This window comes from Daphnia magna, linkage group LG1 (genome assembly GCF_020631705.1).
Source record: "Daphnia magna isolate NIES linkage group LG1, ASM2063170v1.1, whole genome shotgun sequence".
Lineage (NCBI taxonomy): Eukaryota > Metazoa > Arthropoda > Branchiopoda > Diplostraca > Daphniidae > Daphnia > Daphnia magna.
The window spans coordinates 16,894,288-16,911,611 of record NC_059182.1 but is presented as its reverse complement, the minus strand read 5'-3'; the positions used below and the strand labels follow the sequence as shown (position 1 = coordinate 16,911,611).

Below are 17,324 nucleotides of genomic sequence, written 5' to 3'. Positions count from 1 at the left end.
TGTAAAATATCTGCAGGGCGTCCGTGACGATATGGAATCGCATTCCCGACCAGTCAATGCCTGCCTGGATCAGGTGCGGCAAATTGTCAGCCAAGGTGGGGAATATCTCTCGGCCGATGAGATCAACACCATGGAAAGTAAAGGTCAGGAGCTGAAGAAACGCTACGATACTGGAACCGACCAAACGGACAAACTGCTCCGCAAGGTGTCGGTTGCTCTCGATGAGCTGCACAAATTCCGTACAGAAATTTCCAATTTCAAGACTTGGATTGTAAAGTCTAACAAATTGGCGGAAGAAAAAGAGCGCCAGTTGGCCAACCTTAGTCGGGTTCAAGCCAATGCGGAAACGACCCGCGAGTTCGTCAGTGATGTCATCGCTCACCAGGCGGATCTTCGATTCATTACCATGGCCGCCCAAAAGTTTGTCGATGAATCCATGGAATATCTCGCGGTCCTCAACGATTTCCGCGACAAACTCCCGCAGCGAATGAGACACATCGAGCCCTCTGAGTTACTGGTGAAGGCCGAAGTGGTTGAAGTCACTGAGGATTACCAAGTAAATTCGTTTTTCTTCTTTACATTTCTATTCTACAGCCGTTAATTTTCGATTTTTTTTTCCCCCCCCGCCAGACATTGATGAAGCGAGCCAATAGGTTGTCGGACAAGATGACTGATATCAATAGCAAAAACAAAGATTATCAGGAAATCGTAACCAAAGCCAAAGCCTGGCTCAAAGAAGTTGAACCGAAAGCCACGAAAATCGTAAGCGAACCACTGGGTGCCGAACCCAAAGCCGTTGAAGACCAACTTGGACGTGCCAAAGCTCTCAATAATGACGTAATGGCCAATGAGCGATTGGTCAATCATACCGTCCAGGCAGCAACCAGCCTGTTGACTGCCTTGGATGGCGATGTATCGGAGGTGGAACGAAGCAATTTGGAGAGCGTTCCAGCTGACATCCAAGATCGTTACAAGAAACTGTTGAATGCTTTGACTGACAAATGCCAATTTTTGGACAACGCTCTCGTACAGAGCCAGGGAGTCCAGGAAGCTCTGGATTCGCTTGCCAACTGGCTCAGTCAGGCCGAAAATCAGCTCAAGTATATAAACACCAAGCAAAATATATATTGAAACCAATTTTCTTAATGTTTGTTCTTTTAGGAACATGACGAAACCAACCAGTTTGAATAAGGATCGTCTAGATGAACAGCTGAGAGAACATCGAGTGTTGGTAGCCGACATTGACAGCCACCGTGCTGGCTTTGAGAGTATCAACGAAGCCGCTGCTGCACTCGTCGCTAATCCAGATAATGCCCGTGTGGCTCGCAAGATTGAAGCCAAAATGAAGGACATGAATTCAAGGTAGACCGTTGCCTGAAATTTCAACAGTTCATTACCTAACATCCCAAGTTTTGTCCGGACAGATACGAGAAACTCCAAGATAAGGTCTACAAACGAGGATATGTCTTGGAGGAAATCTATAAGTCGCTGGATACTTTCACCACCTCGGTCACCCAATTCGATGACTGGTACCAACAAGTTTGGGAAATCCTTGACGCGTCAGATCAAGAAGAAGCCGAGCAACTTAGCTCCAGGATTGAAGACATTTCTCAACAAAAGGATCAACGCCGAGAGAATTTCGACAATATGCTCCAAATTGGCAGGACATTAGTCGTCAAGAAAGACATCGCTGATGCTACCCCTGTTCGAGAAAAAATTAAAAGTAAACATTTGCGCTAAACGATCGCTTTCATTCAGCATCTTCGTTTTATTATTATATCAATCAATCATCTTGTTTTTATTTACAGCTTTGGAGATGCAATGGAAGGATTTGTCGACAATCATCGAACAAAGCCTCAAGGACGGGAAAGCTCGAACCGATCAGCTGCACACGTACGAGAAACTCCGCGATCAAGTGCTTGAGTGGTTGACCAAAAACGAAGGACGAGTGGATGCTCTCGAGCCTGTTGCCGTTGATGCAGACATCCTGAAGCGGCAGACGGATGAACTCCGAGTAAATGAATTGATATTTCCTCCTTTTATTATTATTTTTTTAAATTTGCTTATTTTTATTTGTTAGCCAATCATGAAAGAGTACCGCGACTACGAGACGACCATCAGTAGGGTTGCTGATCTTGGCACAGCTTATGAAAACATGTCCCGGCCCGCCGGAGATACGTCTCGCAAACCGAGTATCGTCTCGCCTTCGAAGCGGTCTTCCATTACAACTCGTAAGTATTTTTCTTATATATTTTTCTCCAAAACATATAGATTTAGAAGCGCTAGCCAGTGTTACGTAGAGACACTCGATGATCGTAAGCGTAAGGTGTAAATATAGTCAATGTGGCGAGAGAAAGCGTTGACGTGTTATGTCTGTAGTGCGCCGCTCGTCACAAGATTCACGCCGACCATCACAAGATTTGCGTCGTCAATCGCAAGATTTGCGAACTCCCTCACCGAATAAAGTAGGTATGGGAGCGTTACCTGTCAACCAGTTGCTCAGCAGCGTCGCTTCCAGCGGCTTTAGTGGCCGAAGATCTTCCCAAGATTTTTACGGCATGGAAGGTAGTTAGTCCAAAAATCCAACATCTCCGCCAACAAAATGGAGCACCAGGCCCATGCTTCTTGGCCAGTATTCAACGCACGGCGTGGATAACACGTCTAAAGCTCACTGATTTAACACGCGCATTTGTTTTTAACTCGGCTTTTTTCTTGCTTGCAATAATCTTTGCCATTGTCAATCATTTTAAACGCGAATCTTGGCCCAAAATTGCTTCTTCATTTAACGGCCTGAAGGAAAGCGGGCGCGTATTTTTCAATGATTTTAATCGGTAAATCTAACTGGATGATTTCCTTTTTTTTTTAAGATTCTTCCGTCGTCCAGAAGCAAATTGCCGATATCTACGATCGCTACGGACAGTTAGGCTCAAAGCTTCATGACCGGAAAGCGGAATTGGAATTGATGACAGAGGAAGCTAAAAAACACACTGACGCTTTGAAAACGCTGGCTGCCTTCTTGGACAAAGTGGAGCGCCAGTTACCGCGCGACTCGGCCGTCCCTCAAACGAGAGACGACGCCGAGAAGCAACTGAGAAGTGTCAAGAATGTTTTGGAGGATATGTACGACAAGCAACCACAGTTGGACGGCCTTAAGACCCAGGTATGTTGAATCTTTCTGCAGCTTCTTTTCCGGCTCTTTCTCTAATTTGAATTCCTTTTTACCTTACAAATCTAGGTGACTGAACTTCTTCGTCGCAAGAGCGGTGTCCCTGGTGCGGATGCTCTACAGGATCAATTAGTGACTGTCTCTGGTCGCTGGAAGGATCTGCAAGATCGCTGCAAAGCTCGTTCGAAATTCCTCGAGGACGTCAAAGATTTCCATGATACGCACGATCAGTTATCGGCTTGGCTGACAGCTAAAGATCGAATGATGTCCGTTCTCGGGCCAATCTCCTCCGACCCGCGTTTGGTTCACCACCAGCTGCAGCAAGTTCAAGTCTTGCGAGAAGAGTTTAAGGTATTGATTCTATCCATTAGTTGAAATAAATTAGTCGATCATGTCGTTTTTCCTTGATCAGGCACACGAACCGCAGGTTCAGCATTTGGAACGTCTAGCTGATTTGATCTTAGAGATTGCTGAACCCAATTCCAATGACGGACGCAAGGTTAACGATAAGGTCGTTTCGATTTCAGCCAAATGGTCGGACCTGATAGGCCGTCTTGAAGAACGTAAACAAAATTTGGATGCAGCATCTGGAACAAGCCGCCAGTTTTACGCTAATCTTGGCCAGCTGCAGGATGCTCTACAAAAGATTTCCGATAATCTAGAAGAGTTGGCTGTCGAAAATGTCTACCCCGAAGAGATACTTAAACATCTAGAAGATTTACAAGACCAACTTGAAAGTCAACGGCCTTTGATTGCTGGACTCGAAACCGTCGGTGAACAACTGTGCGCCGTATTAAGCGATGCCTCTTCCAAAGCGGAAGTAGCGCAGAAGCTGAGCCAGATCGACAAAATGCATGCCCAACTTCAAAAGAAGCTGGACAATCGCCGAGCGGAACTCGAGAATCTATTAAAGGATAACAGGGAATTCGAAGATCAGTGTGGACAGTTACAAGAATGGCTAGGTGATTGCGCAAGTCTACTCGTTGAAGCGCTACAAGTTTCCGCCGATCGCGATGTTTTGCGCCGTCAGTTGCAACACAACGAGCCAGCCTATAAAGATGTCATGGACAGAGAACACGAAGTTATCATGATGCTGGACAAAGGTCAAGAATTGGCCAATCAATCGCCAAACAAAAACGAAGCCAAGGCTTTCAATAAATTGCTGGAGAAAATCCGAGGAGACTGGAACAAGGTTCGCCAGGAGACTGTCAGTCGTCATCGCCGATTGCAAACTTGCATGGAACTCTGTCGCAAATACGATGGATCCCAAGAGATGTTCCTTCCTTGGCTCGACCAAGCTGAAGCAAAACTCAATCAAATGCAACCGGTTGCCTTCAAGAAGAGCGACTTGGATGCTCAGGTGAAGGATCTGCAATCATTCCGTAATGATATTTCCAGACACAGCGCCACATTTGAAACGAACAGATCACTCGGCGAGTCTTTCCTATCGGCTTGCGACGTTGACAAGGAAGGTGTCAAAAATGAACTTACCATTACGAAGGAACGCTGGGACCAGATCAATGCTGCTGTCCTGGAACGTTCTCAATCGTTGGAAGACATCGCCCAGCGGCTGGCCGAGTTCATCGAACTGTTGCGTGACTCACAGCACGCCATGCAACGCTGCGAAGATCGTCTATCGTCTCATGACGCCTTGGGTCCTGCAGCACGCGATTCCAGGCTACTTGATCGCATCCGAACGCTCTTGGATGAAGCCGTCCAGCTTGAAAAGGGAGTCGACCGCGTCCATCAATATGCTACTGGTCTAGTAGCCGACGCTGCCAGCCACGATTCTAATGCAAGTCATATTCAAGATCAAGCTGAGGATCTTGCTAGACGCTATTCTGAACTACGTGCACACCTTGAGGATCGCTGTAACATGCTAGAAACGGCCTCTGTTGCCGTTCTACAGTTCAATGTATGTTCAATTGTCACCTTAGTTTGGTTTTTCAAAATAACATCATTTGCTTTTTTTTTCCATACAGGAACATGTCAAGGCGGTTTTAGGAGATTTGTCCACTCTCGAAACGGAGTTGGATTCAATGTCACCAGCTGGAAGAGATTTGGATACGTTGAATAATCAATTGGACCAAACACATCACTTTTTGGCTAAACTTGAAGCCCGCCAGACTGAAGTTGAAGCAATTGCAACTGATGGTCAAAATCTAGTGTCAGAGGGACACGCTCCCGATGCACAAGGTTTGCGTGATCAGCTCGACTCGTTACGTAAACAAACTACTCGTTTGGAAGACCGTGGAAAGAATCGGCTTGACGAACTCGAGAAAACGCTTGTTCGAGTTGAGAGCTTCTACGATCTGCACAGTAACATCATGCAACACATCGATGAGGTACAGTTTTAAGCGAGATAAGTATTATTTGCCGTTTTGACATCAACATCGTTTTCCTTTAGGCGTCTAACGAAGAACGGGCGTTTAAACCCATCGTCGGTGACGTCGAATTGGTCCGCCAACAACAAGAAGAATTCCGCAGCTTCAAGCAAGATCTTATCATTCCTCTCGGTCAAAACGTGGAAGAAGCCAATCGCAGCGGCCAAGGCTTGGTGCAGTCCGCTGCCAATGGCGTGTCTACGACAGCCCTGGAATCCGACTTGGAAAAAATGAATGATCGATGGAACAACCTGAAAGAGAAACTCAACGACCGTGAACGCAGATTGGATGTAGCATTCTTGCAGTCCGGAAAGTTCCAAGAAGCCTTACAGGTTTGCTTCATATAAATTGGTAACCATTAGTTTGATTTTTAACCCTAAACTTTCGTATTTCAGGGTTTATCCAAATGGCTTTCTGACACCGAAGAAATGGTAGCCAACCAAAAGCCACCATCAGCTGATTATAAGGTAGTCAAAGCTCAATTGCAAGAGCAAAAATTCTTGAAGAAATTGCTACTGGATCGTCAGCAGTCTATGTCTTCGCTGCTGGATATGGGTCAAGACATTGCCAATCACGCTCATCCCGAGGAACAGGCTGAAATTGAAGAGCAACTCCAAGAGTTGGTGGCCCGATTTGACGCTCTAACCAACGGCGCCGATGATAGAATGGAAGCTCTAGAGAAAGCTATGGCTGTAGCCAAGGAGTTCCAAGACAAGTTCTCGCCCATTGCCGACTGGTTAGAGAAAATGGAACGTAAAATCAAAGATATGGAGATCGTTCCCACTGACGAAGAGAAGATCCAACAACGCATTGAAGAGCACGATCTGCTGCATGATGACATTCTCAGCAAAAAGCCAGCTTTTGATAGCCTGACTGATATTGCTACAAATTTAATGTCGCTGGTTGGAGAAGAAGAGGCTAGCGTCCTCGCAGACCGCCTGACAGAATTAACGGATCGATATGGTGCCTTGGTGGAGAATTCTGAGGCCCTAGGACGGCTGCTAAGTGATGCCAAGACTGGTTTGAGGCATTTGGTTCTATCCTACGAAGACTTGTTGGCCTGGATGGAGAGTATGGAGTCCAAGTTGTTCAAGTACCGAATCCTATCGGTTCACGTCGAGAAACTACAAGAGCAAATGGAAGAACTGATGTACCTAACGGAAGAAGTGGCAGGACATCAACCTCAAGTTGAATCTGTCGTTGACACTGGTCTGGAACTTATGCGCCATATCACCAACGAGGAAGCTCTGCAGCTGAAAGAAAAACTGGATTCAGTTCAGCGTCGTTACACGGATTTGACTGGAAGAGCTGATGATTTGTTAAAACACGCTCAGGAGACTCTACCGCTCGTCGAGCAGTTCCATGTGTCGCACAATCGCCTGGCCAATTGGTTATTGGACGCTGAAGATCGCCTGCAAGCCTTGGATTCTTCGTCAGCAGCTTCAGGAGGAAGTGCTGGCCTGGACGTCCAGGAAAGCATTATCGCTCGTTTGGAAAGCGAGTTGAGTGAGGTCAGACCTTTCTTAGATATGGTCAATCAGAGTGGACCTCAGCTCTGTCAGAGATGCCCAGGTATATTTTGTTTTATGTCACCATCTTCGGTAGTTCACTGTTAACCTTCTATCGTTTTTCGTAGGTGAGGGTTCTGCCTACATCGAGTCGTTGATAACGCGTGACAATCGCCGGTTTGATGCCATTTGCGAACAGATCCAGCGAAAGGCTGAGAGATTGCATCTGTCGAAGCAACGCTCAATGGAAGTCGTGGGGGATCTTGATGAATTGTTAGACTGGTTCCGTGAGACTGAACAACAACTACGGGAATCCGAACCCCCCAGCTCTGATCCGGAGGTCATCCGCGTCCAGCTCAAAGAACACAAAGTCATCGGTGATGAAATCTCTACCCAAAAAGGACGCGTTCGCGACATTCTGTCAGCAGCACAAAAAGTGCTTCGTGAATCACCTCAAACTGAGGATTCGGCCTTCATTAGGGAGAAAATGGAAGATCTTAAGGAAACAAGAGATCGCGTCTCGGAATTGAGCGCTGATCGATTGAGTATCCTAGAACAAGCATTGCCTCTAGCGGAGCATTTCTACGAAGCCCATTCCGATCTGTCTAACTGGCTAGGCGAAATTGAGGAAGCGTTGTCAAATCTCGATGATCCGGCCATCCGCCCTGAGCAGATCGTCCGTCAACAAGAAGGCACCAAGCTCCTTATGGCTGAGGTTGCCGAGCACAAACCGTTGTTTGACAAATTGAACAAGACCGGTACAACTCTAGCCAAGCTATGTATCGAAGAAGAAGGCGTCAAGGTTCACGACATTCTCGAATCGGACAACGCGAGGTAAACCATCTTTGAACATTTCATTTATGGTTTTTGAATTACCATTCAATTTCTTATTTACAGGTATGCAGCTTTGCGATCGGGCTTGCGTGAGCGCCAACAAGCTCTGGAAGAGGCCTTGCAAGAAACCAGCCAATTCTCAGACAAACTTGATGGTATGCTTGCCGCTTTGGCCACCGCCTTCGAACAGGTAAAATCGGCCGAGCCTGTAGCTGCCCATCCTGACAAAATTCAGGAACAAATGCAAGAAAATCAATCTGTTGTCGAAGACCTCGAGAAGAGAGAATCTGCGTTTGAAGCAGTGAAGCGAGCCGCAGACGAAGTAATCGTGAAAAATCCTTCAGATCCTGCCGTGAAAGACATCGAGGGCAAGCTGAAGAAGTTGTCCAAACTGTGGGACACGGTTGTGTCTGCCACTGGGGAACGCGGCAAATCTCTGGAAGAGGCTTTGGCCGTCGCCGAACGTTTCTGGGAAGAATTGCAAGCTGTTATGAGGGCTTTGAAAGAACTGCAAGAAACTTTGGTCACACAAGAACCACCTGCCGTCGAGCCGGCCAAGATTCATCAGCAGCAAGCCACTTTGCAAGATATCAAGACAGATATCGAACATACCAAACCCGAAGTGGAACACTGTCGCCAAGTTGGTCAAGAGCTCATCAACTTGTGCGGTGAACCCGATAAGCCGGAAGTGAAGAAACACATTGAAGAATTAGATTCCGCCTGGGATAATATCACGGCCTTGTACGCCAAGCGGGAAGAGAACTTGATTGACGCTATGGAGAAAGCCATGGAGTACCATGACACGCTCAATGTAATTTTAGTTGCCATGAAGTTGTTTCGACATGGAATCTAATCTTGTTCATATTCGTTCATTAATAGAGCCTGGCTGAGTTTTTGGAAAAAGCGGAGAAGAAGTTCCATGAAATGCGACCTCTTGGAACCGATATCGAGACGGTGAAAGAACAAATTGAACAACTCAAAGCATTCAAAGCAGATGTCGATCCTCAAATGGTCAAAGTGGAGACACTCAATAGGTATACAGTTATTTTTTATCGTAAAACTTACAATAACGTCCATAATGGTGTGTAAACTTGGTGTTCGGACTTAAAAATAACTTGCTGATAAAAACAAAAGAAATAATAAGAGTGTTTATGTAGTAAATAAGAGTATATTTAAGATAATCAAACATTTGTCACTGATCACATTCCTGGTTTTGGTTCCCTCCTCAAATTGACCCTTCTCAGGAGTCTAAACAGGCAAGTTATTTTCCCTCCCTATGGAATGAGGGCATGCAATCGCTTTGTAAAAAAAAAAAAATCCTTCGGAATTGGTTGCTGCACGACTTGAGCAGCCGATAAACATTTATTGACGCTTTGTTATTTCATCTTCCCTTCAACTCTTCATTATCTCTTTTCGAATCTCCGTCGCCCTTAGCTTTCACGCCACTTCAGTTTAGTATAAGAAAGAAATTTGAAATTAATTTTTCCCTATTTTATAGGCAAGCTGCCGATCTTGCAGATCGTTCTTCACCTGACCAGGCTGCACGTTTGAAAGAGCCCTTGGCCAAAGTGAACCGTCGCTGGGAAGATCTTTTGCGTGGAGTTGTTGACAGACAACGTGAGCTGGAACACGCTTTGTTGCGTCTAGGACAGTTCCAACATGCTCTCAATGAGTTACTGGTCTGGATCCAACGCACCGATAGCACTTTGGACGAGTTGAAACCCGTCTTTGGAGATCCAAGTGTCATTGAAGTTGAACTGGCTAAATTGAAAGTGTTGATCAATGACATTCAAGCCCATCAGACTAGTGTCGATACGTTGAACGATGCCGGTCGACAATTGGTCGAGACCGACAAGGGCTCGGATGATTCTAACAAGACCCAACAACGTTTGGTGCTTCTCAACAAGAAATGGGGTGACCTGGTCGAAAAAGCCTCCAGTCGTCAGAAGGTAAGAGACAGGCGTATTAGCGTTCCTACACTCATTGGATTATATTTCATTTGCCACCTTTTAATTTTGAAAAGGAACTGGAAGATGCTCTTAGAGAAGCTCAGCAATTCACTGCTGAAATTCAAGATCTATTGTTGTGGCTCAACGATATCGATGGTGCCCTTTCCATGTCGAAGCCGGTGGGCGGTCTACCCGAAACGGCGTCAGACCAACTACAACGCTTTATGGAAGTATATCATGAGCTGGAAAAGAACCGACCCTTGGTAGAAAGCTGCCTGCAACGAGGTGCCGAATACCTGAAGCGTTCAACCGATGGAGCCGCCGTGTCATTGCAGCATAATCTACGGACGTTGAAACAGCGCTGGGACAACGTGATGAACCGTGCCAACGATAAGAAAATCAAGTTGGAGATCGCACTTAAGGAGGCTACTGAGTTCCATGATGCTTTGCAAGCGTTTATCGATTGGCTAACCAACGCTGAAAAGACTTTAGGTGGCCTCAAACCTGCTTCACGCGTTATGGAGACCGTCCTGTCTCAGATTGAGGAGCACAAGTCCTTCCAAAAGGATATAGCGGCACAACGCGAGGTCATGCTCAGCTTGGACAAAAAGGGAACTCACTTGAAGTACTTTAGCCAGAAACAGGATGTCATCCTCATCAAGAATCTCCTCATCAGCGTTCAACATCGTTGGGAACGTGTTCTTTCCAGAGCTGCTGAACGAACCCGGGCACTGGACCACGCCTACAAAGAGGCCAAAGAGTATCACGATTCATGGCATGAGCTCTATTCTTGGTTAGACGAAGCTGAGAAAGGTAATACCCGATGAATAACAAAAATATCAGCCGAAGTATATTCTAACAATCGAAATGTTTCTGTAGGATTCGACGATGCTGTACTGCAGCTGGGCAAAGATCCGGAGAAGATCAAGCAGCTTTTGGCCAAACACAAAGAGTTCCAGCGAACTCTTGGTGCTAAACAACCGACTTATGATGGCATCGTGCGTCTTGGCAAACTTGTCAAGGATCGTGCTCCGAAGACAGATGAGCCTACCTTGAAGCAAATGATGTCTGACTTGAAGGCCAAATGGCAATCTGTTTGCAACAAATCAGTTGATCGTCAGAGGAAACTTGAAGAAGGATTACTCTTTTCTGGACAATTCAAAGACGCTATTCAGGTTTGTTTTCTTCATTTTTGGATTTCTTAGTTCGACTCATTCTTATTTCTTTCTCCCTGGGTTCGTTAGGCGTTGGTTGACTGGTTGTGCAAAACGAACCCAGCTCAAATGATGGAAGGTCCTGTTCATGGAGACTTGGACACTGTAATGGCACTTCGCGAGCAGCACAAGAACTTCGAAGAAGAGCTCAACAGCCGGTTAGCCCAGACCAAACAGGTCCGGAAAATGGCTGTGGATGTGATGGCAAACGCTAGCGAAGAGGATAGAGCAGCAATTCAGAAGCAAGTGTCTGAATTGGATGTTACATGGGAGAATGTGTCCAAAGCCGCAAGCACCAGATCTGCTAACCTGGATGATGCGTTAGTCCAAGCCGAGACTTTGCACAAAGCCGTCAATATGCTCTTGGAATGGCTGTCGGATGCCGAGATGAAGCTGAGATTTGCTGGTGCTCTTCCCGACGAAGAACCAGAAACTAAACAGCAGTTGGCAGACCATCATAAGTAAGACAATGCAGCCTTTTATGATCTATTCGCAAATCAAATTCATAACTCGTTTCGCTGTTTAAGGTTTTTGGAAGAAGTGATTAAAAAAGAAACAGACAAAGACGACACTTTGGCCTTGGCTCAAGATATTCTCGGCAAGGCTCACCCTGACGCTGTCTCCGTCATTCGCCACTGGATTACTATCATCCAAGCCCGATGGGAAGAGGTCATGGCATGGGCTAATCAGGTACTATTATGCTTTGGTGTGGATTCTTTTATTACGTTGGTTATGTCTCATCTCTGTTGCAGCGTGAACATCGTCTCAACGAGCACCTTCGCAACTTGCGAGAAATGGCCTCCATGCTTGAAGAACTTCTCGCCTGGCTCGCCACTGCGGAAAAGACTCTGATTACTTTGGAAGCCGAGCCTATCCCTGATGATCTGCCTATTATCGAAGGTTTGATTAAGGATCACCAAGAGTTCATGGAAGACATGGCTAAAAGGCAACCTGAGGTGGATCGTGTGTGTAAGACCAAACAAGCACCACGGACCAATCAACCAGGCAAGATGGAACGTAAACCGTCTCGTAACAAGTCGACGTCATCGTAAGTCCGCTTTCGTTTCTAATCAGTTTTTTTAAATCTGCAATTTTATTTATCACTCATTTCGTTTTGAAAATCAAAGAGTGCCAGACCGCGAATTCAGCCAGAGCCCTACGCGAGAATCATCACCGGAGCACGATACTCCAGCTCGCCGTTCAAGGTAAATATGATCCACTAGCCGATGAGCAACTAAATTTGCATAATCTAATACAACTTAACGTTACTTACTCAATAGTAGGAAACATTTGTTTAATTATTAAAATATCTAACTGTATCATGAGCTAACGCAATGTTTGGGAACACATTCGTTCTCATTTTTTAATCCTACAGCCGTGTAACACCTGATCGAGAAAATTCGCTAATACCCCGTCTAGTCCGCCCCAGGTCAGTTGTAACTATGTAAATGTTGTTTAACAATTCGTGTTAAAACGATAAGTTTGTTGAGCTTTTTGTGGGCATGTCGCCGCTGCTACCCCTCATGCTGATTAATTAATGTTTGCTTGTTCACAGCTACAAACCGCAATCGCGAGAATCGACTCCTGGACCACAACAGCAAAGTCGAAAGCCAAGGTAAAGTTGCATCCCAGCACACGTTCGAATTCAATTAGCATACCCAAAGTCAGTTACGGCATTTCTAGAACTCTTTTTTTGTTTTCCAATTTATTTTTTTTGAAATCTGAACATCATGAACATTTTTGTTCTTGCATGCCCTTAAAACAACTGGCACGTTATTGCACTCTTTGGGAATCCTTTTTTTATTTATTTTTTTTTCGTTGCGAATTATTCATTTCGGTGCACTTCACCATGTATATTTAGTCAAGCGACTTCACCGAGTCCAGCACGAGATGGTTCTCCTTCACGTGACTATCCCAAACCTTGGATGGTTGGAACAAGGTACTTCGCACTCGTTTCTACTTTCTGTTTCATTGATGCGGCTTTGCTGCTATGGCATTGCTTACTGCTGGAAGCCCCGCAGACCAGCCAACATGTTGCATCCTTTTTTTCTTCCACACCTCCGGTTTTCCTCAACCCTTAGCCTTTTGCCTAAAATTCCCTAAACCCAAGAAGTGATGTGGATTCTTGAAACCCGCTGATCCAGTAGACCTTCTCGCTCAACATGATGCCGTCATACGCGCTCTTTATATTACATCTGAAAGCATGTTGTCCTTCTTCCCGCTATCCTAGAGTATCCTTGGTTACGTCCTCACGCTTTCCATGTTTTATTTTGTAGCCGTAGCAGCCCAGGCCGTGAGAAGACTCCTGACAATTATTGGCCACATATCGGCCCCCGCTTTGCTCCTGCTGTTACTCCAGTTGGTGGAAACAGTCGCAAAGGAAGGTGGGAAACAGAAATGAATTGCACTTTTCTAATTATTGTAGTCCAAGTTGAGCTTTTTTCTGTTTTAGTCTTTTTGTTCGTTATGCCTTTATTCTTGTGATTGTCCATGTAAAGTCACCCTGGATTTTTGCCGTTTTATTAGTTTGTAGAGTAATTTGCGCCAACGTATTTAGGGCTAGAGACAGATCATCTTTGATACTCAAAGTACCAAGGAAATATGGGAACGTGTTGGCAAATGTTGATGCATTTTTCATTCCACCCCTGTAGCAAAGTGAGCGTAGAAATGTTGCCGCGCAATCCGCGCGCCCGTCAACTCTGGGATCGCTGGCGTAACGTCTGGATGATGGCCTGGGATCGCCAACGTCGTCTCCATGATAAACTGAATTATTTGCAAGAACTAGAGAAGGTCAAGAACTTCAGCTGGGATGACTGGAGACGCAGATTCATGAAATACATGAACAACAAGAAATCCAGAGTGACGGATCTCTTCCGCAAAATGGACAAGAATAACGAAGGATTTATTCCTCGCGAAGACTTCATCGAAGGAATCATGAAGACCAAGTTCCCCACCAGCCGTATGGAAATGAATGCTGTGGCCAACATGTTCGATCGCAACAATGAAGGCTACATCGATTGGAAGGAATTCTTGGCTGCCTTACGACCCGACTGGGAAGAGCGTCCAACTACTGAAGACGAAATCATTCACGATGAGGTGAAACGAGCGGTTAATCAATGCACATGTCGCAATCGGTTCAAAGTGCACCAAGTCGGTGAAGGCCAATATCGGGTAATAAGTCGAAATAAAAACCCGCCTTGCAAATTGTCTCTATATTGCCTGTTTTGGAATATATTTATGCAGTTCGGTGACAGCCAAAAGCTTCGCTTGGTACGCATTCTGCGCTCAACCGTGATGGTTCGTGTCGGCGGTGGATGGGTGGCTCTCGACGAATTCCTCGTTAAAAACGATCCGTGCCGCGGTAAGTGCTATGTTCCGATATATATATCTATTCCGTCCACCAGTCATTATTCCGTAAACATTTATTCTTAAAAAAAAAACGAATCGTCGTGAAACTGGGAGACTTTAAAAATGCAATATGTTACGTTACGTCGAGGACGTTGATTGTTTAAACTCCTTGGGATATTCATTGAGCTGTAAGAAGTTCCAGGTTAAGGAAAACTGTGCAATATTAACTTGGATCGAAGAACTTCATCGCTACCATTTGAATATTGACAGATTTTTTCTTCTTCTTCTTCTTATACCCATCATTTGTCCATTTCGGAAATCAAACCTTAAAACCTCACACCAACCCTTAACTCCCCAATGGTTCCTTGCGATCATTTTTCTTTTTTTTAAATATGATTTCGAAATTTTCGTTTGTCCGCTTTTCATTTATTGATTTGACGGAACGCTATTTTGCATGGTCGTAGTTGTTATCATACCCCATATCAGAGTAAGAACACCCGGCGAGCACGAGTTCTGGTGTCCTTTCTTTTGTAAGCATCTAATGACGTTTCCAACTGAAAATTTCACTCTTAGTTATTGTATCGTCTTATTTCGTTTGACGATTTCCTATTCCCGTTTGGCTTTTTTTCGCCGTATTATTTTTTTTCTTTGATATTTTGATTTATCCTTCGTTGAAACCTTTTTGTTTTGTTTTTTTCGTTGTTGGCCCTTATCGATTATTTTGCTGCTTTGTTGGTTTTGCCATTTTGTTGCCTTGGTTTTTGTTTCTTTACTTTGACGTTTTGCACGCTCCTTCCATTAGCCAAAGGTAGGACCAACCTCGAGCTCCGCGAGCAGTTTATCCTGCCCGAAGGCGCCTCGCAGGGAATGACTCCATTCAAGACCAGGGCGAGCCCGAACAGCTCCGTGTCTAGCCAGCCCGGAACCGGCCAAATGGTCGTCTCGCCCCTACATGCACGATCACCCTCTCTTCCCACTGCTGGGCCCATCACCAAGGTCCGTTTGTTGCCTATCGCTACAAACTTAATAGTTCTTTTAGCATTTACTACTTCTGCTCGTATGCTCGGAGGAAGGAAATTTGAATGGTGCTAACCTAATTTTTTAAAAATGAATCGCCAGCATTAAAAAGACAGTCATTCAAATTTCCTGCTTGTGAGCAGTATAGCGTAGCATCACAAAACGTCATTCCAATTGCACGTGTTTTTATGCTAGAATGCAGGTAGTGTATGTATTTTTCACGCCTAGTAATCACACCTGGTAATATGAAACTGCTCTTCTTAATGACTTGACCTGATTTTGCATGGCAAGCGCTTGCTATGCCAACTTTAAAGGTAAGGCTTCTAATGGCTTCTTCGTATTTTGACGTCCATTACCCGCAATCCCCTTATCACGATCCTCACATCACCCAAACCCAATCTAACCTATTCCACGAGTACAAATCGTCTATCATCGGTCGAGGTCGTCCATGCATAATACTGGGGGCGAAATCGTGCTAATGTCTTTAATTGCGTAACTTTGTATCACAGCGCAGGATATCTTAAGGGAATTGGCACCAGTTTTCGATCAAATCCGGCGTCAGAAAGAGATGCCTTGTTCGTATCCTCTCTCCATGGCAGGTCGAAGGTCGATTGTCACACCCCCGTGCTATTTGGTAAAGATTTGTTTCGACAGTTTAGAGAATGAGATCGTCGACTAACCAGCCGTAGGATTTTTGCAAAGCAGATTGCTTTCGATTTAGCTATTCTTCACCTTTCATTGACCATCACTATTAGTATCACTATTAACAATGTTAGGCCTACTACCCTCTGTTTCTCCTCTTTCTCACTGAGACTCTTAATCGAACGAGAATCAGCGTTGTACTTGACATTATAAGCTTTCTTAACAGCACGTATCATTGCTAAAACAAACTTTGATCCTAGTACCAGTTTCGCTCTCTTTATCTCTTTTCTTCCATCGCAAAGGCTTACACCCGAAGCCGAGCTTGTACCACGAAATGGAGTTAGCTGTACGTTGTCTGGTAAGTGCATCTTTTCTTCTCGTCTTCTCATTCTCTTTGTTGTTCTAGCACCGTCTTCTATAGTAAGCGTACATGTCTTCGCGCTTGTACATTCAAGGTAAGTGAAGTAAGTGAAAATTGTTTTTTTTTTTTTTATGTATTGTTGTTGGTATCGTGTCCTTTTCATTTTTTACGGGGCACGTTCCATCGTGGCGAAACGAATTGCCATTACAACGATGCATTTCCATTGGCACAGGTGCGAGAGAGAACAGTACGCAGTTCACCAATGCGCCCATCTTTCTCAGCGGGAACTCCCGACAGCTCTGTTAGCGAGAGTGATGGTTCTTTCCATTTGCACAGCGGCCGCAAGGCCTCCGCTCCTCCGAGGACGATGATGTCTGGAGGTAATTCATCTGACTCTCTCTAATGATGAAAGAGAATTAGCTTTTAATTTTTAACACAAAAAATGTGATTTGATTTAGGTGGAAGCCATTCTGGCAGCCGCCCCGCGAGCCGCAATGCCGATTCTAAACATGGATCCATTCAATCACTTGACAGTTATGGTACGATTTCATTTGATTATGATGTCATTACAGTTCTGTTTCATCTCTGTTGATCCTTGTCCTACTTTTGAAGATGGTGGATATGCGCAAAAAACACCTACAGGAATCCGCCGCACTCCCAGTTTCCAACGACCCGATTCTGCTTCTCGCAATCAACCGGGTTCGTCGAGCACATTGCCTCGCAAGAGATCGACAATTCCATCACCGGTGGAGACTCGTGCCCGTCATCCGAGTGGATCAAGCGCATCTGGTGTATCGCCCAGTCCATCTGGGGGTTTCAATGGAGGTGGCATAAGCGCGGCCAGCCGGTAAGTTTAAAAGAAAAAAACTGCTATAACAAATTAACTTCTGTGTCTTAACAA

The 17,324-nt window shown here is 45.1% G+C and overlaps 1 protein-coding gene across 35 annotated transcripts in view; it reads left to right on the top strand.

Annotated features, from left to right (window-relative positions):
* LOC116926275 (microtubule-actin cross-linking factor 1) overlaps positions 1-17,324 on the top strand; it is a 62,618-nt gene that overhangs the window by 42,965 nt on the left and 2,329 nt on the right. For 19 of the 35 annotated variants that reach the window (XM_045177756.1, XM_045177771.1, XM_045177775.1 and 16 more), the window contains 35 exons: positions 17-556; positions 631-1,100; positions 1,162-1,362; positions 1,425-1,723; positions 1,809-2,014; positions 2,081-2,231; positions 2,380-2,565; positions 2,868-3,160; positions 3,236-3,517; positions 3,579-5,081; positions 5,149-5,511; positions 5,574-5,882; positions 5,946-7,122; positions 7,187-7,892; positions 7,956-8,703; positions 8,772-8,926; positions 9,137-9,148; positions 9,391-9,841; positions 9,916-10,654; positions 10,721-11,016; positions 11,086-11,516; positions 11,583-11,745; positions 11,808-12,103; positions 12,183-12,260; positions 12,431-12,484; positions 12,611-12,670; positions 12,917-12,994; positions 13,332-13,439; positions 13,707-14,226; positions 14,299-14,416; positions 14,868-14,933; positions 15,206-15,399; positions 16,656-16,803; positions 16,882-16,962; positions 17,036-17,270. In XM_045177756.1, the coding sequence (XP_045033691.1) occupies positions 17-556; positions 631-1,100; positions 1,162-1,362; positions 1,425-1,723; positions 1,809-2,014; positions 2,081-2,231; positions 2,380-2,565; positions 2,868-3,160; positions 3,236-3,517; positions 3,579-5,081; positions 5,149-5,511; positions 5,574-5,882; positions 5,946-7,122; positions 7,187-7,892; positions 7,956-8,703; positions 8,772-8,926; positions 9,137-9,148; positions 9,391-9,841; positions 9,916-10,654; positions 10,721-11,016; positions 11,086-11,516; positions 11,583-11,745; positions 11,808-12,103; positions 12,183-12,260; positions 12,431-12,484; positions 12,611-12,670; positions 12,917-12,994; positions 13,332-13,439; positions 13,707-14,226; positions 14,299-14,416; positions 14,868-14,933; positions 15,206-15,399; positions 16,656-16,803; positions 16,882-16,962; positions 17,036-17,270 (11,717 nt within the window). Of the gene's footprint in view, positions 1-16; positions 557-630; positions 1,101-1,161; positions 1,363-1,424; positions 1,724-1,808; positions 2,015-2,080; positions 2,232-2,379; positions 2,566-2,867; positions 3,161-3,235; positions 3,518-3,578; positions 5,082-5,148; positions 5,512-5,573; positions 5,883-5,945; positions 7,123-7,186; positions 7,893-7,955; positions 8,704-8,771; positions 8,927-9,136; positions 9,149-9,390; positions 9,842-9,915; positions 10,655-10,720; positions 11,017-11,085; positions 11,517-11,582; positions 11,746-11,807; positions 12,104-12,182; positions 12,261-12,430; positions 12,485-12,610; positions 12,671-12,916; positions 12,995-13,331; positions 13,440-13,706; positions 14,227-14,298; positions 14,417-14,867; positions 14,934-15,205; positions 15,400-15,929; positions 16,055-16,364; positions 16,421-16,655; positions 16,804-16,881; positions 16,963-17,035; positions 17,271-17,324 lie in introns of all 35 variants that reach the window. The other 16 variants (XM_045177724.1, XM_045177674.1, XM_045177680.1 and 13 more) reach the window with 16 other exon arrangements.